This window comes from Meriones unguiculatus, chromosome X (assembly GCF_030254825.1).
Source record: "Meriones unguiculatus strain TT.TT164.6M chromosome X, Bangor_MerUng_6.1, whole genome shotgun sequence".
Taxonomy (NCBI): domain Eukaryota; kingdom Metazoa; phylum Chordata; class Mammalia; order Rodentia; family Muridae; genus Meriones; species Meriones unguiculatus.
In genome coordinates this window covers 56,914,282-56,940,118 of record NC_083369.1, presented here as the reverse complement: position 1 = coordinate 56,940,118, position 25,837 = coordinate 56,914,282, and the positions used below count along the sequence as shown (strand labels likewise).

Below are 25,837 nucleotides of genomic sequence, written 5' to 3'. Positions count from 1 at the left end.
TTACCCCTAACCTTTTGATTTTGAGACAGGGTCTCATGGCCACAGCTGAACTGAAAACTGCTGTGGAGTTCAATCTCTGGCTACAAACTCATAGAGATCTGCTTGTCTCTATCTCCCAAGTGCTGGAATTCAAGGTTATATTGCCACACCCAACATTTTTTTTAATTTTAGTTTTAATTTTTTTGAGACATGGTCTCAAGTAGTCTAGGCTGGTCTCAGAATACAAAATATAACTAAGGATGACCTTGAACTTCTGATATTCCTGCTTCCACTTCCTGAGTACTGGGATTCAAACTCAGGGCTTGTGTTAAGCAAGTGCTCTACAAACTGTGCTACACCCCATCCCTTCGATCCTTTGTATTACTTTTTTAAAATTTGAGATAGGATATCATTAAGTTAGCCAGGCTAACCTTGAACTCACTGAGTAACTTTGATGGGCCTTGGCCTCTTGATCTTCCAGCCTTAGCCTTTTGAATTGACCTTCCTTCCTTCCTTCCTTCCTTCCTTCCTTCCTTCCTTCCTTCCTTCCTTCCTTCTTTCCTTCCTTTCTTCCTTTTTTTAGGTCTACACCATTAAGTCTGGCTTAAAACTTTATCTTACATGTCCTAAGTTCTGTTGAAGAGGTATGCTTTACTGAATATTCCGTGTTGGTACTGTGCTTGGTGGCTCCATAAGGGTTTGTAAATAAATGAAGAGCTCTATGAGTTGTGTCTCGGCATCTGCCTTTCCATGTGTGTTTGATTGGCAGGCATCAAGAGTCCTAATGCACAGCCCAGGATTATTTTTGTTCCAGGGTGGGTTTCTTCTCCAAACCAGGACTGCTTCCCTGGTTTACTGCAAGACCACTAGATTTGTCACAGTACATTTTGGGTAGAGCCAAAAATTTCACCAGTGTGACAGCTAGGATGTACCCAAGTGGACAGAAGTATCAGAAGAAGCAAAGGCATTTGAGACCACTAGTTGACACCTGGCAGGAAAGGGATGATCAAGCTGATGCCATTTGTTTTCAGCAAGTCAGAATCTATGGATTCTGAGATCCACTGAGATTCTGTTTGGACAATCTGACTAACATATCATTGTGACAATTCCTGAGGGTACTTGAAGTAGTGTGATCAGGGCAATCTTGAAGACTTGTGTAGGATAGCAATAGAATGACTTTGGGATTGTAGGAAATATGCTGTCTTAGAGTGCATCTTTGTCAGAAAGGCTATCATAAACTAGAAACTTGCTTCTCAGAAGATCTATGGAGCTGGACATGGTGGTACACACTTGTAACTACAATAGTCAGGAGATGAAGGCAGGAAGATCTGGAATCATCTTCAGCTACATAGCAAGTTTGAGGCTAGCCTATGCTATGTGAGGCCTTATCTCCAAAACCAAAGTAAATTGAAACAATTTAAAAGCAAGGAAAATAAAAATCAAAATACTGTTTAGGCATGGAAGTGCCTGCCTTTAATCTCAGTGCTTCAGAGGCAGAAGCAGGTGAATGAGTGCAAGGCCAGCCTAGTTTACATATAAAGTTATAGATCAGCCAGAGCTACATAGTGATACCCTGTCTCAAAAAGACAGAGGACATGAATAGTCCCTTTACAGCTAAACAAGCACAAATATACCCCATTTTATGCACCAAATATATTTTTGAGATCAAATTATATTTTAAAAGCATTAAGGAAGTAAGCTTTATAGAGGAACTCAGGAATAACACTTTTTGTAATATGACTATTACCCCCTGATAAATCTGGATTTTTTTTTATATTGAATTTGCCCATCTGTTCTGCTCTGATAAGTAGTAGACATCACCAAAATGGACTCTTCTCCCAGACTCCCATCTCCTTAGGGCAGTGAGAGTCAGTTGTATCTTCTGAAGTTAAGTGAAACATCAGAGTGACTGGAGGCAGGAGGTACTTATGCATAGTGGGTGCTTAGTACATTTTGAGATAATTAACAGTGTGTCTGGATTATTTTATTCAAGGCTGGTTGACATTGTGACTCCACTCTGGAGGCTGAGCTGTGAAGAACAACTCAAGGTTGGTGTGTAGCTTCAGTCTTTTCCCTAACCCCTGCAGCAGAAGGGCACTCCAATTATGGAAAGCCTAATTGAAGAGTTCAGTCCAGTTACCCAGTAGTTCCTTGTTGTTATTGTTTCTGTTTTTGAAGCAAGGTGTCATGTAGACCAGGCTGGACTCCAGCTCACTAAGTAACTATGGGAGATCTTGAACCTTTTGATCCTCCTGCCTCCTGGATTAGAGGAGTGCACTATCACGCTTACTTTATGCAGTTCCAGGGTTTCATGCATGCCAGACAAGCACAGTATCAAGGAAACCATGTTCCCCGCCCATCCTGCAGGAGCTACCAGTCACATGTGTCTGTTTAAATTTAAGTATAGGTAATTTTGCCATAATGCTTGCTTTGAAAACAAATTTGTTCCAGTGGATTGATGTATTAGGGAACAATTTGAGCATAATGCGGAGTTCATGCTAGCCAGGAGCAATTTTGTTCATGAGAAGTGTTAGATGAAAGAAGGAAACTGCACTCAGTTGAACTGGGCTATATAAAAATGTGTAAAATGCACATGCATGCGTGTCAACCATCTGCTGGCTCACTCAGTTCTCTGACGATGTTTTGGACTATACTTCTTCACTACTAGTGATCAATACTCTACCCAGTACAGTTTTAGTTCCTTATATTGCTCCTGAAGTGGTGGACCTTTTAGCCCCTGCATTCAAAGACAAATCTTAGGTCTTTGGGGGAAAATTCTAGCCTTATTGTCATATTATTCTTTCTTTTCACAAACTTTTAGATTTATTTATTATATTATATATATATGATTATTTTGCCTACATGTATGTGTGGGCTCCACATTCATGCTTGTTTCCTTCAGAGGTCAGAAGGCATCAGATCTGTGGGACTGGAGTTATGAGGCATCAGATCTGTGAGACTGGAGTTACAAACAATTCTGAGACATAATGTCAGTGTTAGGAATTGAACCTGGGTCCTTTGTAGGAATAAGTGCTCTTAACTGATGAACCAATTCTATAGCCCCATATTCTTTTATTTCTTTTACCTATTTGACATGCATAAAGTATGCTGTTCTTGTTACAGCCCATGTTAAAAAGTGCATGAGTGTTCCTACATGTGTATTCTCTCTCTCTCTCTCTCTCTCTCTCTCTCTCTCTCTCTCTCTCTCTCTGTAAGAATGACAGTAAGAAGTTACCATAGTAGTACAAAACTTTAATTCCAGCACCTGGCAGGTGGAGGTAGGTGGTTCTTAAGTGGGAGGTGATCCCAGTTTATATAATGAGTTCCAGGCCAGCCAGGGCTACATAGTGAGTCCCTGGCTTAAAAAACAAAACAAAATAAAAACTGCATGGTACTGGCATAGAAACAAACTGGTGGCTCAATGGAATCAAATAGAAGATTAAGAAATAACTCACACACCTATGGAAACTTAATTTTTGACAAAGAAGCCAAAACCATACAATGGAAAAAAATATAGCCATCTTCAACAAATGGTGCTGGTCTAACTAGATGTCTACATGTAGTAAAATGCAAATCTATCCATATTTATCACCCTGCACAAAACTAAAGTCCAAGTAGATCAAAGACCTCAACATAAAACCAGACACACTAAATCAGTTAGAAGAAAAAGTGGGGAAGAGCCTTGACCTCTTTGGCACAGGAGACAACTTCCTGAACAGAACACCAACAGCACAGGCTCTAAGATCAACAATCAATAAATGGGACCTCATGAAACTGAAAAGCTTCTGTAAAGCAAGAGACACTGTTGTTAGAACAAAATGACAGCCTACAGACTAGGGGAAGATCTTGACCAAACCTACACCTGACAGAGGGCTGATATCCAGCCTATATAAAGAACTAAAGAAGTTAAAAAGCAACAAGTTGAGTAATCCAATTAAAAAATGGGGTACAGATATAAACAGAGAATTCTCAAAAGAGAAATATCAAATGGCAGAGAAACACCTAAAGAAATGTTCAACATCCTTAGTCATTGGAGAAATGCAAATCAAAATGACCCTGAGATTTCACCTTACATCCATTAGAATGGCTGATATAAAAAACTCAAGGGATGATGCATGCTGGAGAGGATGTAGAGAAAGGGGAATCCTTTTCAATTGCTTGTGGGTATGTAACTTTGTATAACCACTTTGGAAATCAATCTGGCACTTTCTCAGAAAATTAGGAATAGTGCTACCTCACGATCCAGGTATACCACTGTTAAGTATATAACCAAACAGTGTCCTACCATTCAATAAGGACATTTCCTCAACTATGTTCATAGCAACTTTATTTTAATAGCCAGAATCTGGAAACAACCTAGATGTCCCTCAAGGAAGGAATGGATATAGAATGTGTGGTACATTTACACAGTGGAATACTACTCAGCAATTAAAAAGAAGGAAATAGTTAAATTTTCAGGCAAATGGTGGGAACTAGAAAAGATCATCCTGAGTCAGGTAACCTAGAAGCAGAAAGACACATATGATATATACTCACTTATAAGTGGATATTAACCATATAATATAGGATAAACATACTAAAATCTATATCCCTAAAGAAGCTAAACAACAAGGAGGACCCTAGAGAAGATGCTTAATCCTCATTCAGAAGGGCAAACAGGATAGACATCGGAAGTAGGAGAAGACAAGGAACAGGACAGGAGACTACCACAGAGGACCTCTGAAAGACTCTACCCACTAGGGTATCTAAGGAGATACTGAGACTTGTAGTCAAACTTTGGGCAGAATACTGGATTCCTTATGGAAGAAGAGGGAGATAGAAAGACCTGGAGAGGACAGGAACTCCACAAGGAGAAAAACAGAGCCAAAATACCTGGGCCCAGGGGTGGCCTGCAGAGACTGATACTCCCACCAAGGACCATGAATGGAGAGGACCTAGATCCCTTGTTCAAAGGAAACTCATTGGCTGCTCAGTTTCCAAGTGGGTTCCCTTACTAAGGGGAACAGCGGATGTCTCTGACATGAACTCAGTGGCTGGCCCTTTGATCACCTCCCTTTTGGGGTTGCATCCTTACCAGGCCACAGAGGAAGATGATGTAGGCAGCATTAATGAAACATGATAAGCTAGGGTCATATAGAAGGGGAGGAGGTCCTAATAGGGGACTAGGCAAAGGGCATAGGGGGCAAAGAGGGAGGGTGGGTAGGACTGGGAGGAGACACTGAGAGTGGGCTACAGCGGGAATACAAAGTGAATAAATTGTAATAAGTAAATAAGAAAAATTATAAATAAAAAGAAAAGAAATCTCTGACTAATAAAACAAACAAACAAAAAACAAAGCAAAGAACAGGGGCTTGGAGAGATGACTTAGTGCTTAAGAATGCTGGCTGTTCTTCCAGAAGACCTGGGTTTAATCCCTAGTACCCAACTGGTAGCTTGCAATCATCTGTAACTGCAGTTCCAGGGGATCTGATATCCTCTCCTGGCTTCCATGGGCACCATAAACATACATGGTAAATAGACATACATGCAGACAAATACTCAGACACAAGAAAATCAAAACAAGTAAAATTAAAAAATCCCAAGGAACCAAAACCAAAGAATGATGGGGGGGGGGGGGGGAGCAAGAAGGGAACCAAGGGCTAGATAACAATCTATATACTGTGGGTATTCCCTGGGAATCTGGAGAAGTGAGGTGAAGTCTGTGACAAGCAGAAATAAGCACAGAAAGGCCCAGTGGCCAGGGAAGGGTACAGAGAACAGGTCAGCAGGAACAGACTATGTAGTGGCCCTTAAAGAAGGTTGAATTCAAAGTGTTTGGTGTAGAACTTGAGCACAAGGTTGAGCAGGGGATACTTTCTGAAGAGCTGCATTTAGAGCATTGTAATAGAATCACATTCCCAACTATGCTTTCTCCAAAAGCTGTTTACTTGTGTGAATTACTGATGTATTTTCAAATGTTGTTTGCCTAGCCCTGTTTCTCCCACGAGCCTTTCCTTAGTCTCAATGGGCACATTTCAAGTGTTCTAGCCACAAATGACTAGTGGCTACTGTATATGAAGAACATAGCACAGACAGAGCATCTCCATTATAGGACATTCTAATGGGCAGCACTGACATGTACTTTAAATGTTTAATTTTAAAGGTCAGATAAAAAGATGAGCTCCCACATAACTCCCTCTTGACCTTTTCTTAACATCTTATTAAGTCTTCGCCTGTGCTGGATTCCCTGCTTCTGTTATCTGTTAAGAGTATAACTCATGAATCTTGGAGATACCGCTTTTGTATCCTTTTCTATTCTTCACAATGAAACTACATTTGCTTCATTGCTTATATTCTTTCTGTTGCAGGTGACATTTGAAGCTCAGAAGAAAATTTAACAAAGATTAGAGTCTTACCTACAATTGCTCCATGGAGTCAGTGGCACAGTGGCTGTACTGCAGTCTGAGGAGCTCCACTGTGTCCTCCATCCTATTAGCCCCTCTGTAAGTCCTCACCTTCCCAGTTCTTACCTACTATGGCCCTGAAATGATATCAGCAGTATTTACTGGGCACTTGCTGGAGCTAGGTGATTATCATCCTGTCATTTTGTAAAGGAAGCTGTCAGAGAATACAGAGATTAAACAAGGACACCCATCTAGAAAGTGTCAGAGCTAATGTATATGTAGTTTGGACTGTGATACAGAGCCCACTTTATCAGTCACAATCCTACTTCTTCCTTTGGCAGATTCACGGCTTTAAAAACCTTCCTCATGGTGCTTCCAAACAGTATAGTTTCATTTATGGCACAATTTGGCATACCATGGCTCTTAGACTAAACTGTCTTTTTGTATTACAGCTGAGCTTATTTGTTTGTGTCTGTGGCTGTTTTCGGGGCTACAGTGTCACCGTCTAGCAGTTATGACAGATGCTATAGGTCTTGCCAAACTCTTGACAGGTCAGTTTTGCTCGCTCCTGCTTTATGGAAAGCTTGGAAATTTCTTTTTCTTTTTCAGAGTAGCAAAGAAACTCTATTCAAAAACAAAGCAACAACACAGATGAGAAATATGCTGTCAAAAGTGCCACCACATCACATGACAGAGTTCTCAGAGTCTTGGCAGCTCTTTTTGCTCTGGACTTTGCGGATCATTCTAGGCACAGGCTTTCACATGTACCATGCCTTTTGAGTCAGCATCACTGGTCCTCATTCAGAGAACATGGCTGCATTCCCTTTCTTGTCATCCTCTTTGATTTTGTTTGATCTCCTGCTTACATTTTTTTCTTTCTGTCCTCTGTCCTCTCTAGTGTACCATCAATGGCTACTGGAAAAAGTCCACCTTTTTTGTGAACCGGAGTCCAGATGGCAATCCAAAGACTGTGGACTACTACCTAGGAACTTGGAGAGGTCAGTTCAAAAGATAACAGTACAAAACAGTGGCTGAGAAGGAAGAGAAGGACACACATAACAGTGTCAACAGGAGTTAAGCAACATACAATGACCTTAAAGAAGACTGACTCCTTCAGTGCAGCTCAGGATCACAGGGTTGAGCTGGGTTAATTTCTAATGATTATAGCAGTGATGGACATCACTGCTCTTGCTTATTCTTCATCCAAATGTAATTTACCAGATAAGACAGTGAAGGCTTAGGGTAAATGTTTCTGTTATCATTGCTGTCACCTCATCATTGTCATTGTAGTCCTTGTTTTTGCTCCTGTCCATGTTGGGAGCAGTGTCCTTAATTGTTAGGAAGTCACTATCAGTTTCTTATCCTCATAGACCTAAAAAACAAGAGCTCTCTGTGGTGAAACTGTCTTAAAAGAATTGAAAGGGAAAAGGGAGTAAACGTGAGGGAAATCACAACGGCATTTTCTGAAACTTATCTCCTATATCGATTCCTAGATTCTATTCCTGAGCTTTTTACTTGCCTGTTTTCAATAAATCTACTTGAAGCACCATCATTTTATATTAATCACACTGTTTGATATCCATATGCCTTGAACTACAGTTTGTTAGGACAAATAATACATTTGGCTTTTCCCTTCATGTGCTGGATTAAATGATTTTGACAACAGGATTCTGTTATTCAGTAATAGAAAAACAAAACCCAATTCATTTTATTTCCCTCTTAAAATCTGAACAGAATGCAGATATCATTGCATGGAATTCTCATGGTATGAGGGGAAGTGTTTAGGACTAGCTCCATTAAGAATCAGCCGATGAATGCCTAAACTAGAAAAGAATTAGGTTTTCTCTGAAAACATAGCTATGTACTTGAATTAGGCCTTTTGTGCCTTTGTATTAACATATGCCTCCGAAGGAGGAAATTCCAGCTGCTGGGTTAGGAGGAAAACCACACAAGTAAATCATTTTGTTCACATAAATGGGAATGTCATCTGTGTACCGTGTAACCATTTGAAAAACATCCCAGAGAAACACAGTCAAGTGGCTCAGGTAAAAATGAACAAGGGCTGGTTGAAGATGACCCGGGGCATTGTAGTCTCTAACTGAAGTGTTCCTGACATTTTAATATGGGTGCCTGCTGTGATTGCTGCAGGAAAGGAGGGGCTCTATACTGAAAGCCTACCTTTTAACGTGGATAGAACATTGCCCTTGTTTTGTTCCAGGGATGGTGTAGAGTGGGAGGCAAAAGTACTGTTGTTATCAGAAATGTCAAGGGGTCCAAGGACATTAGTAGTAGGGAATTATCAGGAAAGAGGTACTGCTGAGACCACTGTGTTGTGTCAGGGGTTCAATATATTTGAAATGTTAATGCTTTCAGCAGAACAAAGAAATACCATGAGGGCTGTAGGGATGGCAGTAAAGGCACCTCTAATGAGACTGAGCTGGGGACACAGCTCAGCAGTGGAATGCATATTTAGCATGCATGAAGTCCTTGGTTTGATTCCTTGCATCACAGAAAAACAAACTTCTCATGGGATTGGCCCCTGAGACATTTTTAATCTGTCTGTTTTATGGATCTATTACTGAATGCCTACTGCCTTTCAGGCACTGTACCTTGAGTGAGGCTACAGTGATAACTCAGTTTGTCACTACAAATTATGCTTATGCTCACAGATCTGAACAACAAAAGTCTGAAACCTTACTGACGACTGAGCTAGACTCCCAAATAACAACTCTCCTTCTCTCCTTCATTCTTACCAGCACCTACACTTTTAGTAATTTTTGCTTCTGACATTGTGGTGCTGCTTTTTCATGGGACACATAATAAGTTCCAGAAATCCCCACATCTCTTTTTATAGGCTCATTTTCTAGAATCCTCATGCTCCTCATTTCCACCCTGTCCTATTTGTGTGAGAGATTTTTCTATTTTATTACATTTACTTATTATTTAAAAATTTTTGCTTTATTCATTTTTCTTGTATGAATGCTTTGCCTGCATGTATATCTGTTCGACGTGTGTGCATGATCCCTGTGGCAGTGAGAACAGGTCATCAGATCCCCTGGAACAGAAGTTACAGGTGTTTGTGAGATACTGTATGGGTACCAGGAATAGAACCCAGGTCCTCTGCAAGAGCAGCCAGTGCTCTTAACCACTGGAGCTGTCTCTTTAGCCCTTCTCTATTTGTTTGTCTGTTTATTTATATTTAATGCATGCTGTACACACGTACATGTGTGCTGTGGTATTCCTGGAGAGGTCAGAGAACAAGAGTTTCAGGTGTCAAATTCAGGTTGTCAGTCTTGGTGTCAAGCCCTCTTGCAGTGAGCCATATTACTGGTCTCTTGTTAGTAATTATTCTAAGCTGGGCATGGTGGCACACATCTGTAATCCCAGCAGTCTGGAAGCAGAGACAGGCAGATCTCTGTGAGTCTGAGGCCAGCTTCGTCTACAAAGCCAGTTCAGGACAGCCAAGGCTACACAGAGAAACCCTGTCTTGAAAAACCAACCAAACAAAAAGTAATCTACAACTTTTACCTTTCTTTATACTTTTTAACTAACTACCTTTGGTTTTGAAAGATTAACAGGAAAAAGTTACAGCTCTTAGAAGTAAACACGTTTGGCTCTTTGTCCATATATAAATGTCACTGAAATCCGACCGTTCTTTACTTCAAAGTGAAAGAGGTAGCTGTTTCCTTTTGCTTCTCTTTGGACTTACTTCCTACTTCTTAGTTTCCTTGTCTTTCATTACGTACCTGTTTTCTTGTTTCTTTGCTCACACCTGCCTCATAGCTATTTTTAATTTGTAGTGTGATTAATATTTCTTGTCTTGAAGAAATTCTAATGGTTCTTACTTGTGTCCTGAACACTGTATAGAAGTTGATCTTGCCTAAGTTATCAGTGAACTTGTTTTTTTTTTTAAGCCCATAGAAGCTTTCTGCCCCTAGCTTACTGTTATTTTCTCTTCCTGTATCTAGCTTATTCTTCTTTTCCTCTTGAGACACTGCCTTCTTCATTTGGTTTGCGATACTATTCTCTGACAGCTTTCCTCCTATCTTTCTTCTAAATATTTATTTTGTGTGCGTGTATGCCATGTGTGGGTGCAGGTGCTGGCAAAGGTTAAGGGTGTCAGATTCCCTGGAGCTAGAGTCATGGGCAGCTGTGACTACCTGACATACGTGCTGGAAAGCGAACTTGGGTCTTCTGGAAGAACAACAAGCTCTTTTAACCTTTGAGTCATTTTTTTAGCCCCAACATTTCTCCTATCTTGCCGACCCCTTCTTAGTCTTTCTCATGGGATTAAAAAAAATTAATTCTCCTTTTTTACAATCAATGTTGGTGTCACTGAAGACTCTATGGCCTTCTTCTTTCTGAATATATTCTTGGGAGTCAGCACCCAACTTTAACTACTGCCTCGAATAGCTACTTTATAAACTGATAGCTCTTACTTGTATTTACATTTTACTGCCCTCATGAGCTTGAGGAGGTTTTCAGAGGCTGCTGACCATCCTGGGAAAGCCATTTTCTGGTGATCTTGAAACCAGTGTTGTCCTAATTAGGTCTTCTCAATATCTGTGCTGTTGCTAGTTAGTGTATTTTGTATTATTTTCTCTTGTGTGGGCCTATTAGGTCCATGGTATCATGATTAGCAGTGGCTGAGGTATCTGACTACTAGACACCATTAGTTTGTAGTAAACAAAATTGCTTCTACATGTGTCCTTTTGAACAGAGTCTCCTAATGCTGATAACCACCGCTCTAAACTAAGCTTACCCTCTTATTTTCCCAAATGTTTCCTCCATACTTTGGTTATTGGCCTTACAGTGGACTAGAAATTTGTATCATCTTAGCTCCTGTCTAAATCCCCTACTCCCTTCCTCTTCAACATCTAATCCTTATTCTTGTCAGTTTTACTATTCTAGAAATATCTTGAATCCACTCAATTCTACACTGTCAGCACTTGAATTCAAATGACTGTTCTCCATTGTCTGCACTATTGCAGTGATGTCTGGTTCCAGCCCTTTTTTTCAGTGCATTCTCCACTTAGAAGCCCCAGCTGTCTATAAACTGAAAACAACAGTGCCATTTTCCTGCTGAAAATTCTACAGTCGTTGTCCAGTCACTTTTAACTCTTTAAAAAATAATGCATATATTTACATTTGTATGTGTGTGTCTGTTTGTGTATGCATACACACACAGGCCATGGCACACGTGCAGATATCAGAAGACAGCTTGCTAGAGTTAATTCTCTCCTTCTACCATGTGGGTCCCAGGGATCAAGCTCAGATTGCTAGGATTAACAACAATTACCTTTATCCACTGAGCCATCTTGCCATCTCTGCCCAGTATCTTTTTGGGGTCTTTGTGACAAGGTTCCCAGCCTTATCTTCGGCCCTATGCCTCCCTGCTTTCTTATTTCTATTTGTACTGATCTGGTGTGACACTACCATGCTATCTCATTCTGGCCTGTCTGCTCTTTCTGTCTAGAATATCTTCAGTTTGCAACCCATCCCTGCCACTTCCACTGCCACTGCTATTTATTCTGCAAGATTCACTTCAAACATTGGTTCTATAGAAAACCGTATCCAACCCCTCAGTCTGATTAAGAGTCCTTGTCTTCTGTAAGTGGATATCTCTACTATGCATCTCTTGTACAGCACCAGGTACACCATATTTCATTGTCTGTGGGTGCTTCCCATACTAGCCGGCAGAGGTAGCAGCTATGTGTTATCTAACTTTGTATAGCACCTAGTACTGATTCATACATAATATGTGTGAGTTGAGCATGTTTGGTGAATTAATACTTTTTATTTTTATCTGTTTTCGCACATACTTTCCATTTATCTTTTTAAAGATTATTTTGAAGCACATTGTGAACATATCACATAAAATGTAAACATTTTTATATGAGTTCTAGGAGAAGAAAATTATTTTTTAAATATAACCTTTTATCAACATCACACCTAAATATAGACATTTACCCATAATATAAAATAATATTAAAGGTACTTAGATTTTGACATTAATTTATCCAGTATTTTGATTTTTTATAGTTGTTTTTCTCAAGTCATTATTTTTAAATTATTTTTATTTTTTATATTAATTATAGTTTATTTGCTTTGTATCCCAGCTGTAGCCCCCACCTTCTCTCCCTCCCAATCCTACTCTCCATCCCTCTTCTCCTCCCATACCCCTCTCCAAGTCCACTGATAAGAGGAGGTCCCCCACCCCTTCCATCTGACCCTAGTTTCTCAGGTCTCATCAGGACTGGCTGCATTGTCTCGAGTCAATATTTTAACAAGCTTTGTTCTTGGTAACCTTGTTTATCGAGTCCAGGCTTCTTATACATACCAACATCTGTGGGTGCTCAAGTCCCTTATATAGTGTAGTGACTGTATATCACCTATACTTTTCTTCCTATATACTTAGATGATCTCTGGATTACTTATAATTCTTTTTTATTGAATTTTTATTTTTTGTATTAATTACAGTTTATTCATTTTTTATCCCAGTTCTAGTCCCCTACCTCATTCCCTCCCAATCCCATCCACCCTCCCTCATCTCCTCCCATGTCCCTCTCCAAGTCTACTGATAGGGGAGGACCTCCTCCCTGTAGTTCTTAACACAATGTAAATGTTGTCCAAATGTCAAATCAACAGCTATATAAATAGTTGTTATACTGTATTGTTTGGGGACAAAAAAGAAAACAGTCTGTAGACATTCAGTGCAGATACTTTTTTTTAAAACATTAGTTTTAAAAAGTAAACAGAGAATTCTCTGGAGAGGAATATCGAATGGCAGAGAAGCACTTAAAGAAATGTTCAACCTCATTAGCCATTAGGGAAATGCAAATCAAAACAACCCTGAGATATCACCTTACACCCATGAGAATGGCCAAGATGAAAAACTCAAGTGACAACACATGCTAGAGAGGTTGTGGAGAAAGGGGAACCCTCCTTCACTGCTGGTGGGAATGTAAACTTGTACAACCACTCTGGAAATCAATCTGGAGCTTTCTCAGACAACTAGGAATAGTGCTTCCCCAAGATCCAGCCCTACCACTCCTGGGCATATATCCAAAAGAGGCTCAAGTACACAAAAAGGACATTTGCTCAACTATGTTTGTAGCAGCTTTATTTGTAATAGCCAGAAGCTGGAAACAACCCAGATGCCCCTCAACTGAAGAATGGATGCAGAAATTGTGGTACATCTATACAATGGAGTATTACTCAGCAATGAAAAATAAGGAAATCATGAAATTTGCAGGTAAATGGTGGGACCTGGAAAGGATCATCCTGAGTGAGTTGTGCCAGAAGCAAAAAGACACACACGGTATATACTCACTCATATAGACATACAACATAGGACAAACCCACTAAAAAATCTGTGCATCTAAAGAAACTAAGCAAGAGAGAGGACCCTAACTAAAACGGTCAATCCCCATCCTGAAAGGCAAAGAGGATGGGCATCGGAAGAAGAAGAAAACAGGAAACAACCTAGGAACTTTCTACAGAGGGCTTCTGAAAGGCAGAAGAAGAAAACAGGAAACAAACTAGGAACCTACCACAGAGGGCCTCTGAAAGCCTCTGCCCTACAGACTATCAAAGCAGATGCTGAGCCTGATGGTCAACTGTTGGGCAGAGTAAATGGAATTTTATGTAAGAAGTGGGAAATAGTAAGAGCTGGAGAGGACAGGGTCTCCACAAGGAGAGCAACAGAACAAGAAAATTTGAACACAGGGAACTTCCCAGAGACTCAGACTCCAACCAAGGACTATTCATGGAGATAACCTAGAACCCCTGCACAGATGTAGCCCATGGCAGTTCAGTGTCCAAGTGGGTTACATAGTAATGGGAAGAGGGACTGCCTCTGACATAATCTGATTGTCCTGCTCTTTGATCACCTCCCCTTGAGGGGGGTAGCAGCCTTACCAGGCCATAGTAGAGGACAATGCAGCCACTTTTGATGTGAACTGATAGACTAAGATCAGAAAGGAGAGGAGAACCTCCCCTATCAGTGGACTTGGGGAGTGGCATGCATGCAGAAAGGGGAGGGAGGGTGGGATAGGGAGGGGAGGAGGGAGGGGCTTATGGGGGGGATACAAAATGAATAAAGTGTAATTAATAAAAAAAAGTTTGTTTATTTTTTTTTGAATGGAGTGCAAGGGTATATGCCATAGCATGAGCGTAGAGATCAGAGGACAATTTGCAGAATTTGGTTCTCTCTTTTTACCATGTGGGTTCTGGGGATTAAACTCAGGTCCCCAAGCTTATGTGGCAAGGAACTTTACCCTCTAAGACATTTTGCCAGTCTATGGCATCACATTTTATTTATTTATCTGTTTTTATTTTATTTTATTTTATTTTTTGTTTTTTGAGACAGGATTTCTCTGTGTAGCCTTGCCCTGTGTGTGTGTGAACTCTCTTTGTAGATAAGGCTGGCCTTGAACTCACAGAGATCTACCTGCCTCTGCTTCCCTGAGTGCTGGGGTTACAGGCACGTGCCATCACACCAGGCTCACACTTTTATTTTTACATTTGGTTTCTTGTTTCTTTTAGACAGGGTCTCTCTCTGAAGGCCAGGATGTCCTGAAACTCCTGGGTAGCTCATTTTGTCCTCACACTTACAATTAGTTTCATGCCTCAGGTTCTGAGAGCTGGGATTATAGGTAGGATCGATTAAGCCATTTTCAGATTAAAGAAAAAACTTGATGTTTTAATTTGTGTGTATATAGTGCTTATAGAACCATTGGTATGCAGGTATGTGTACTTGTGTCCATGCTTGCAGAGGAGAGGCCACAGGAATGTACTGGCTATCCTTCTCTATCAGTGTCTGTCATATTCTTTTGAGACAGGGCTCTTACTAAATCTGGAGTTTCTGAGTTTTTGGCAATACTAAATGCCTGCAAGTTCCAGAGATCCTCCTGCTATTCCCTCTGATCCTCTGTTGCTGGGATTACAGATGTATGCCACTATGCCCAGCTTTGTTTGTTTAACATGGGTGGCTGGGACCCAAACTCAGGTCTTTATTCTTGTACAAGTACCCCTACCAGACCAAGATTTTGATTTTTAAAAAGATGTTATTTATTTATATTGTGAGCTTGCTCCTCCTCCTCCTCCTCCTCTCTCTCTCTCTCTCTCTCTCTCTGTGTGTGTGTTGGGAAGTGAGGGGGTACATGCATGCCATAGAGTAAATGTGGAGGTCACAGAATAACTTTTTAGGAGGGAGTTGTCTCCTTCCACTTTGTTTTTAATGCACGTTCTATCTGTTTTGCCACTTCGCAGCTTCCTGTGCAAACTTCTGGCTAACTCCATTTTCTTTACTTTAGTTTTGCCATAGGAGTGCTTGGGCTGGAATTACAGACTTGAACCACCACATCTATCTTTTATGCTGGTTCCAGGCATAAAATTATTCCAGGCCATCAAAATTACCTGTGTGCTTTTACCAGCCCCAGATTTTGATTTTTGACATGCACATATGATAGCTTTTTTTCAGTGATATAAAAACTATCATAAAATCAAACGGTGGATCCATATGTTGTCAGCTGCATGTACTCACTAAAAAGTTTCCCATTAGATTTGTTTGTGTTGAGTCAGGGTCATACCACATATCCCAGGAACTCATGATCCTCTTTTCTCAGATTCCTCAACATGTATGCTACTGTTTCCAGCTACCATCAGTATTTCACTTAATGGCTTTAGCAGCTGATCATTGCTTGTGTGTATCATTTTAATGAATGGTTGTAATGGGGGGATGTTTGTAAGTTTATCATGTCTTCTTCATTTATTACTTAGAATGATTGTTCTTCTTCCTCCTCTTCCTCTTTCTTTTACTTTTTGATGGTATTGAGCCTTATCCATTGTAGGCAGCCATATTTGCCCTTAAGCTATATCCCTAGTCAATTTTTTTTGTAAAAATAACTTTTCCTTATCTACTATATAGTAATCTATCCTAGTTATACAGGAAAAACAAAGGAACTGATTGATCCTTTTACACTCCTCAGATGGTGATCACTTTGTTCATTTTGATATCATTATGAACTCCTGTATTTTGTAGAAAAGGATGCCTGAGTGCCCATGGAATCCAGAAGAGGGTGCTAGATCTTCTAGAACTTGAGCTGTGAGCTACCTGATGTGGGTGATGAGAACTGAATTCAGTTCTTGTGCAAGGGAAGTGTATGCTCTTAGCCAATGAGCTATCTCTCCAGACCTAGAGGTCATGGATTCTCAACACATTTATTATGCTTACCCCTACTGAAGATGTTGGATCTATTTATTTATTTATTTCAAAGTATAAAATAATGTAATCAATTTGAAAACCATTAACTAGTGTTAACTTAGAGCAACTTCGTACCCTATTATTTATTAGGCAACTCCAATCCTGTATGGGTATTCAAGAGAGTTACATATTTAAAACCAAACATGTCTCATATGATCACGAAAACACATTCATTAATATCACAACATGTGAAGGCTTAGGTGCTTATAACCAGAAAGGTGAATTGGTGTGTTTATTGCCCAAGGAGACTGAGTTGTCACTGCCCACCACAGTATGAACTGAACTTTAAGCACCAACCAAAAGAAAAGAATCCAGAACCAGCTCTATTCCTGTAGTATTCTATTTCCAAAAACTATATAAACACTAAAACTAATATACATTGTTATAAGTCAAGCAATATTTCTTATTCTTTTTTGTTTTTATTATAAAATTATAATAAGATAAAACAAAAACTAACATATTGGAATTGGACAAAGCCACCAAACAAAAGGAAAAGAGCCCAGGAAAAGTCACAAGAAACAGAGACAGAGACCCACTTGTTCTCAAACTCAGAAATCCTATAAAATCACTAAACTGGAACCTTGTAGGGTAAAAAGAGACAAGAAAAATATAAATAAAATAAAATTAAAATAATATTATAAAATTAAAAGAAGAAACAAAAGGAAAAAGCCATGGCATAACACTGTGAGATATGGAACCTCCAAAGATGCCGTTGAGTTGGTTTTATGTAGCCATGTACTGCTGGGCATGCAGCCTATCATCAAGAATAGTTTGTTTCCCCCTTGAGACTCATTTGCAAGTAGTTACCAGAACAAATATATCTCTATATATTCGTTTGCTTATTTGAGACAGAGTCTCTCTGTGTAGTCCTGGTCGTCTTGGATCTCACTATGTAGATCACGTTCACTGTAAACTTAGAGATACACCTGCCTCTGCCTCCCAAGTGCTGGGATTAAAGGTGGGACACCCAAGCAGTGTCAGGTATGGATTCCATCTCCCTGAGTGGGCCTTAAGTCAAATTGGATATCGGTTGGTTACTCCCACAAGTATTTTGTTGCTAGTGTTGGTTTATTTGAGACAGGTTTTCTCTGTGTAGTCCTGGGTGTCATGGAACTCACTTTGTGAATCATGCTGGTCTCAAATTCATAGAGTTTGAGGCATTAAAGGGATTAAAAGTGGCCGGGTACCACTGCCTGGCTCAATTGAATATTGATTCTGAGTTAGGGATGGGGGCATGTGTCCACTTCTTTCGGGTTTAGTGTCCCATTTGGTACAGGCTCATGCAGGCTCTGTGCAGGCTGCCTCAGTCCTCAGAGTTTTTGTGTAAGTCTGATCATGTTGAGTAAGAGGACCTTGCTTCTTGTATTCTCTATCCCCTCTGGCCCTTATACTTTTTCTACCTCCATTTCTGCAGTATTCCCTGAGCCCTACGTGTTGGAGGGGAGGGATTTGATGGAGACATCCCATTTAAGACTGAGTGTTCCAAGGTCTCTCACAATCTGCATAATGTGTGGCCGTGGGTCTCTGTATTTGATTCCATCTGCTGCAGGAAGAAGCTTCTCTGATGATGGCTGAGCAAAGCACTGATCTATGAGTATTGGAGTCATTTTATCACTTAGGTTTTTTTTTCTTTTTATATACCAGCAAGATTTGTTTTTACTCTTAGTCCCTGGGCTACCTAGGAATCAATAGGTGTATGGATTTATGCCCGGGTCTTCAGTTTAATTCCATTGATCAATGTGTCTGTTTTTATGCCAATACCATGCGGGTTTTTTTTGTTTGTTTGTTTTGTTTTTTGTTTTTTTTTTTACTATAGCTCTGTAGTACAACTTGAAATTGAGGATGGTGATATCTATAGTAGTTCTTTTATTATTTAGAATTATTTTCGCTTTCCTGTTGTGTGTGTGTGTATGTGTGTCTGTGTGTGTATGTGTGTGTTTCCACAGGAAGTTGAAAATTTTCCTGTCAAGATATGTGAAGAATTGTGTTGGAATATAGATGGGGATCACATTGAATCGGTAGATTGTTTTTGGTAGGATGGCCATTTTTACTATGTTAACCCTACTGACCCATAAGCGATGGGAGACCTATCTGTTTTCTGATATCTTCTTCAATTTCTTTATTCTCTTAAAGTTTTTATGTACAAGCTTTCACTTGCTTGGTTAGAGCTATCCCAAAATATTATATTATTTGAGGCTATTATGAAAAAATGTAGTTTCCCTGCTTTCTTTCACAGTCTGCTTGCCATTTGTATATAGGAAGCTATAAATCTTTTTAAATTTATTTTTAATTTATGTATTCATTTTACGTCCTGACCGCAGCCCCCTATCTCCTCTACTCCTGCCCCCACCCTTCCACTCTAGTCCCCCTATCTTTCTTCCATTTATCCTCACAGAAAAGGAGAGCCCCCTCCCAACAATCCCCAGCATATCAAGTTGCATTAGGATTACATTCATCCTCATTCACTGAGGACAAGCAAGGCAGCCCTGTTAGGGAGAAGTGATTAAAAGCAGAGAGAGGACCTTGACTAAAACGCTCAATCCCCATCCTGAAAGACAAAGAGGATAGACATCAGAAGAAGAAGAAAACAGGAAACAACCTAGGAACCTGCCACAGAGGGGGTCTGAAAGGCTCTGCTCTGCAGACTATCAAAGCAGACACTGAGACTTATGGCCAACTGTTGGGTTATGTGCATGAATCTTATGTAAGAAGTGGGAAATAGTAAGATCTGGAGAGGACAAGAACCCCACAAAGAGAGCAACAGAACTAGAAAATTTGAACACAGGGGTCTTCCCAGAGACTCATACTCCAACCAAGTACCAGGCATGGAGATAACCTAGAACCCCTGCCCAGATGTAGCCCATGGCAGTTTAGTGTCCAAGTGGGTTACATAGTAATGGGAAGAGGGACTGCCTCTGACATAATCTGATAGGCCTGCTCTTTAATCACTGACTCCTGAGGGAGGAGCAGCCTTACCAGGCCACAGAAGATGACAATGCAGCCACTCCTGATGTGATCTGATAGACTAAGATCAGAAGGAAGGAGAGGAGGACCTCCCCTATCAGTGGACTTGGGGAGGGGCATGCACAAAGAAAGGGGAGGAAGGATGGGACTGGGAGGGGAGGAGGGAGGGACTTATGGGAAGATACAAAGTGAATAAATTGTAATTAATAAAAAAAATTAAAAAGTGAGATCTGTACTACATCAGCCTTCACTAAATTACTTTGATGTAATTCAGTTTGTTTGTTTGTTTGAGACAGAGTCTCACTATGTATTGGTGGCTGTCCTGGAACTTGCTGTGTAGAGCAGGCTGGCCTCAAACTTCTGAGTGCTGGGATCAAAGGCTTGTTCCACCGTATCTCACCCTGTAATTCAACCTTAAAGGAGGGGGAAAAAGCTTTCCAAATTCCAATATAACAAAACCTGTTTTTCTTCCAAAACAATGTGAAACATAAGTTAAGTGCACATATAAATTAAAAATAAACAAATAAAAAGCCAGTCATGACAAAAAAAAAAGAATGGAACATCTGCAGAGATTTCAATTAGAAAAATTTATAATAGGCAAACACCACACAGATAAAAATAGTAAAATGAAAATTGATTGGAGAAAACAAGAGAGGGAGATAGAGAGAGAGAGAAATAGGTTGGGTAAATAGGGACCAGGAGAGCTGGAAGACACTACAGGAGGTAAAGAATATGAGCAAAATATATTGTATGAAAATGAATAATGATAAAGTATATTCTTATTTTTCAGGAGGGAGTGTGGATGAGGAAGTAGAATGGATTAACTGAAAAATCAATCTTAGTTTCCTTTTTAGATGAAATAAGAGACATGACTACTATATTAAATTTTAAATGTCTAGATTTTGGGTCATATTAATTATAATTTAATAAAATAAAAATATATGACTTCAGTCTCCTAGTGGGGTCCCCAGTAAGGGGAGCAGAGGCTGTCTCTGGCATGAACTCAGTGTCAGGCTCTTTGATTACCTCTTCCTGGGGGGTGCAGCCCTGCCTGACCACAGAGGAGGACATTGCAGCCAGTCCTGGTGAGACCTGATAAGCTAGGGTCAGATGGAAGGGGAGGAGGACCTCCCCTATCTGTGGACTAGGGGAGGGGCATAAGGGGAGAAGAGGAAGGGGATTGTGGGATTGGGAAGAGATGAGGGAGGGGACCACAGTCATTATAAAAAGTGAATAAATTGTAATAAAAAAAAATAAACACACACAAATGTGACTTACATCTGAAAAAAAAAAGCAGGCAATAGAGTCTTTGTGAGATAATTTTGTATCCAGCTATTTTACTAAAAGTTTTTTTATTATCAGCTGTAGCAGTTTCTTGGTGGAATTTTTAGGATCACTTATGTATACAGTCATATCATCTGCAAATAATATCTCCAGGGCTTTACCATGAAGGGGTGTTGGACTTTATCAAAAGCTGTTTACACATCTTATAAGATGATCTTGTGATTTTCATTTTCCAGTTTGTTTACATGGTGGATTACATTTATCATTATATGTATGTTGAGCAATTCCTGTATCTCTGGGATGAAGTCTATTTGATCATGGTGGATTTTTATTAGATCTTTATGTGTTTTGGGTATCAGGATAACAACAGACTCATAAAACAAACAGGGCAATGTTCCTTATATTTATATTTTGTGGAATAATTGGGAGAGTATTGGCATTTAGTTTCTTTGAAAGTCTGTTAGAATTCTGAATTAAAACCATCTGATCCTGGGCTATTTTTGGCTAGGAGACTTTCATTTACTGCTTCTATTTTACTAGGAGTTATAGGTCTATTTGAATTCTTTGTCTGATCTTGATTTACCTGTGGTAAATGGTATGTATAAAAAAATTACCTATTTCTTCTAGCTTTTCCAATTTTGTGCAGTACAAGTTTTTATAGTATGTCCTTATCAGTCTCTGGATTTCTTCAGTGTCTGTTGTTACGTCCCCATTTAATTTATTTATTTTCAGTTAATTTAAAAATTAGATTTACCAATTTGAGTGTCATCCTTGCACAGGGGCCATGCTAATCTTCTTTGTATCGTTCCAATTTTAGTATATGTGCTGCTGAAGAATATCAATCTTTACCTAGAAAGACAAATAGGATGGACATTGGAAGTAGGAGAAAATGAGAAGCAGGATAGGAGCCTACCGCAGAGGGCTTCTGAAAGACTACCTAGCAGTGTATCAAAGCAGACTCTTAACCAAACTTTGGGCAGAGTGCAAGGAATCATATGAAAGAAGAGAGAGTTAGTAAGACTTGGAGAAAACGTGAGCTCCACAAATATATATGGGCCAAATATATCTGGGCACAGGGGCTTGTCTGAGACTGTTTATCCAACCAGGGACCATGCATGGTTATAACCTAGAATCCCTGCTTGGATGTAGCCCATGGCAGCTCAGTATCCAAGTGCTTCCCTAGTAAGGGGAATAGGGACTGTCTCTAGCATGAACTCTATGGCTAGCTCCTTGACCTCCCCAGCCCCCCATGGGAGGAACAGCCTAGCTAGGCCACAGAGGAGGACATTGCAGCCAGTCCTGAAAAGCTAGGGTCAGATGGAAGGGGAGGAGGACCTCCCCTATAAGTGGACTTAGAGAGGGGCAAGGAGGAGATGAGGAAGGGAGGGTGGGATTGGGAGGGAATGAGGGTGGGCACTACAGGTGGGACACAAAGTAAATAAACTGTAATTAATATAAAAAAATTATAATAAAAAATAAAAAAAACTTAGATTTATTTATTGTACTTTAAATGCATGAATGTTTTATTTGAATGTATGTACATGTACCACATGTAAGCCTGGTGTCAACAGAGGTCAGAAGAGGGCATTGTCTTTCCTGGAACTGGACTTAAGGATGTTTGTAAGCAATCATGTGAGAGATGGCAACTAAACTTAGGTACTGTACAAGAGCAACCAGTGCTGCTAACTTCTGACTCATCCCCTTAGCCCCATTAACTAGTTAGTTTTTATAGACTACTGGGTCCAGTTAATACAGCCAGTGTGTGCATAGAGGTAGGGCTAGCCATGGGAGCATAGGCAACCTAACAGGTACCACCATCCTGAAGACAGCTGTCTCTTCTTCCCTAGCAGCCATCAACTGTCAGTAGATCATCAAATATAGGCTAGGCCTTGTGAGCTCTTTCCCTTTAGTGGTGTTTTCCTGACTGGTTTGATCTTGTTCAGGTCTTGTGTAGATAACCCTGCTTTGTGGATTCATGAGTTTATTGGTCCTGTCATATCCAAATGGCAATGGTTCACAGCAGTCCTTTCTAATTGTGGCTCTAACATTTTTTTGCCTCCACTTCTGTGATGCTCCATGACTCTTGGGATATGGGAAAGTGATACAGAAGTTCCTTCTAGGGCTGAGCAATCAACCATCACTTATTGTCTGCATTTTAATCAGGTGTGAGTGTCTATTTGAACTGTCAGCTACTGCAGAAATACTTGTTTTTATTTTATTTTATTTTATTTTATTTTATTTTATTTTATTTTATTTTATTTTATTTTATTTTATTTTATTTTATTTTATTTTATTTTTTTAAAGACAGGGTTGTGTGTAGTCCAGGCTGGCCTGAAACTTGATATGTATCCAAGAATGACTCCAAAGTCCTGATTCTTCTACTTCTACTTCTGAAGTGCTGGAAATACAGGTGTAGGTTACTATGGATTGTTCATACAACATCAAGGCCCAAAGCCAGGACTTTCAGCATACTAGGCCAGCATTCTCCCTTAAAAAAAAAAAAAAAACGACATTTCCATCCCTTGGGTTGTTTTTAAATCAAATTTCCATTTGAGGCCAAGTGGAACCTCTTTTAGGTACCTTAGAGCCCTAGATGACCTTGGTCATTTTGAAATGTTAGGCTATTTCCAGCACACTTAGACAATTTTCTGCTCGAAATTTGAAGTCAATGAGTTCTTGTTTCTTTCAGTGATAAATAATATACTGAGGCTACAGTGTAAATGAAAATTGTGCTTGTTTAAACTGGATTGGTTATATTTTGAAGTCTTTGTTATAGACAAAGCATCTCTGTCTCTGTGTGTATATGTGTATGTGTGTGCTGGAGGACAACTTTGGATGTTAAGGTGCTGCCCACTCTGACACAGGCTCTTTTACTCACTGGCCTGGTACTTCCAGAGTAGGAAATATCTGGCTGACCAATGATTTTTAGGGGGTCTCCCTTTCTCTGTATCCCCGGTTCTAGGATTGCAAGCACAAGGCACATTGTCCTGCTTTTTTTCACTTGTATCCTGGGCTTGAACTTAAGTACTCACACAAGGCAGGCGCCTTACCAACTGAGTTGTCTTTCTAGCCCAAATATGTTTTCTTGTGTGTGCGTGTGTGTGTGTGTGTGTGTACATGTGTGTACAAATGTGTGGGTATTTACGTGTGTGTGTGTGTGTGTGTGTGTATGTATGTATGTGTGTGTGCATGAGTATGGAGAACAGAGATCAACCTTCAGTATCATCTTTTGTTGATCTGTGCCCTATGTAGACTTTTAGTTTCTCTCTGAATTTGGAACTTGCCAATTTAGCTAGAAGCCCTAGGGTTCATGTTTTCTCTAGCTCACCAGCCTATGATTACAGGCATACACCACTGTATCTGGCTTTTACATGGGTGCTAGGGATTCGATTTAGATCCCAGTGGGCCAGAGAGATGACTTAGAGGTTAAGACCACTTACTGCTGTTCCAGAGGAAACGAGTTTGATTCCCAGCACCCACATGGTGATTCACAACCTTCTTTCCCAGTAACCCTGGTTTCAGGGATTACAATGCCATCTTTTGGCCTCCATAAGTACCAGGAACACACATGGTACACAGACATGTACAGACAAAAAAACCCATACGCATAAGATAATAAAATAAAATAAGAAATTAGGTCCTGATGCTTTTTCATAAACACTTTACTAAATGAGCTATCTTTCCAGACCCCCCCCAAGTATATTTTATTTTAATAAAGAGAAAAGATTTCATATGGCCATAATGATTCAGGTAAATTAAATGTTTAGAATTGGAGTTTTAATCCAAGGTTTTTTTTGATTTTTATATTGCATTACTTATTCCTTAATGAAAAATTTACCTTCTGAACACAGTAGAAACACAATTATGAATTTGTTTGATACTGTTGTGTAGAGTACCAATAGGATTACAAAGAAATATGTATTGAAAAGGTCTGAGGTTTTCTTTCTGGTTTCTTTTGTCAAAAAATTATGCCCATGAAATAATTCATCTCTGTATACATAAGATTCCAAATTGATGCTTGATCACATGATCACTTTTTTTACAATTTGGTTTTCAGATTTGATAGACTTATTGAGTCACTTATTTGAGACTGGGCTTAATGTAGTCCACATTGGTCTTAAGCTTATAATGTAATGGAGGATGACCTTGAGCTCATTTTTTTTTTTAAGACAATATTTTTTGGCTGGCCTGGAACTCACATTTTTGTGCCTCTGTCTCCTGAGTGCTGAGGTTAAAGCTGTGTACCTCCTTGCCAGAGTGACCTTGAATTGCTTATCTTCTTGTTTCCACTTCCTGAAAAATTCCTGCTGTCATTCCAGGCATGCGCCACCACACTTGGTTTATGTGGTACTCGGTAACACATGCTGTATTTATTGTTTCTCTGATTTAATTTTATGTTATAAATTTTCTAAAATAGCCACATGATTCTAGAGACAAACCTAGAAATTAAAATTGCATTCAGAAGCTGGGCGGGTGGTGAACACCTGTAATCCCAGCACTCTGGGAGAGGCAAAATCTCTTTGAGCTTGAGACCAGCTTGGATTACAAAGTGGCGAGTCCAGGACAGTCAAGGCTACCTAGAGAAGCCCTGTCTTGAAGGAAATAAATAAAAAAAAAAAGAAACAAAGAAAAGGAAAAAATTGCATTTCATGCCTTTAATCTTAGGAAGGAGAGGCACAGTCACCTCTGTGAATTTGAGACCAGCCTGTTCTAAATAGCAGGTTTCATGATAGCCAGGATAACCAGAGAGACCCTGTCTCAAACAGAGAGGTCAAATATTGATCTTTGACCCTTCTTTCAGACTTTTTCCTCTTATTATGGGAACACTTTTTCATTTTTGCTTGTATTAAAAAATTAAATCTCTTCCTTTGTAGTTTTAAAATGGCTAACTGTATACAGTGTTTTATACTTTGGTTTTTAAGCCTTATATGTATGAGACAATCTCATGTAGCCCAGCCTC

The 25,837-nt window shown here is 39.7% G+C and overlaps 1 protein-coding gene and 1 pseudogene across 1 annotated transcript in view; one reads left to right on the top strand and one right to left on the bottom strand.

Moving 5' to 3' along the window:
- Nucleotides 1–763: 763 nt before the first annotated feature.
- The window catches only part of Trmt2b (tRNA methyltransferase 2 homolog B), a 76,571-nt gene continuing 51,497 nt past the window's right edge, over nucleotides 764–25,837 (top strand). Inside the window, 6 exon segments of the mRNA XM_060374775.1 lie at nucleotides 764–787; nucleotides 789–976; nucleotides 1,970–2,027; nucleotides 6,327–6,461; nucleotides 7,261–7,360; nucleotides 8,337–8,407. Of these exon segments, the coding sequence (XP_060230758.1) occupies nucleotides 764–787; nucleotides 789–976; nucleotides 1,970–2,027; nucleotides 6,327–6,461; nucleotides 7,261–7,360; nucleotides 8,337–8,407 (576 nt within the window).
- On the bottom strand, nucleotides 21,617–21,716 carry LOC132650165 (U6 spliceosomal RNA; annotated as a pseudogene).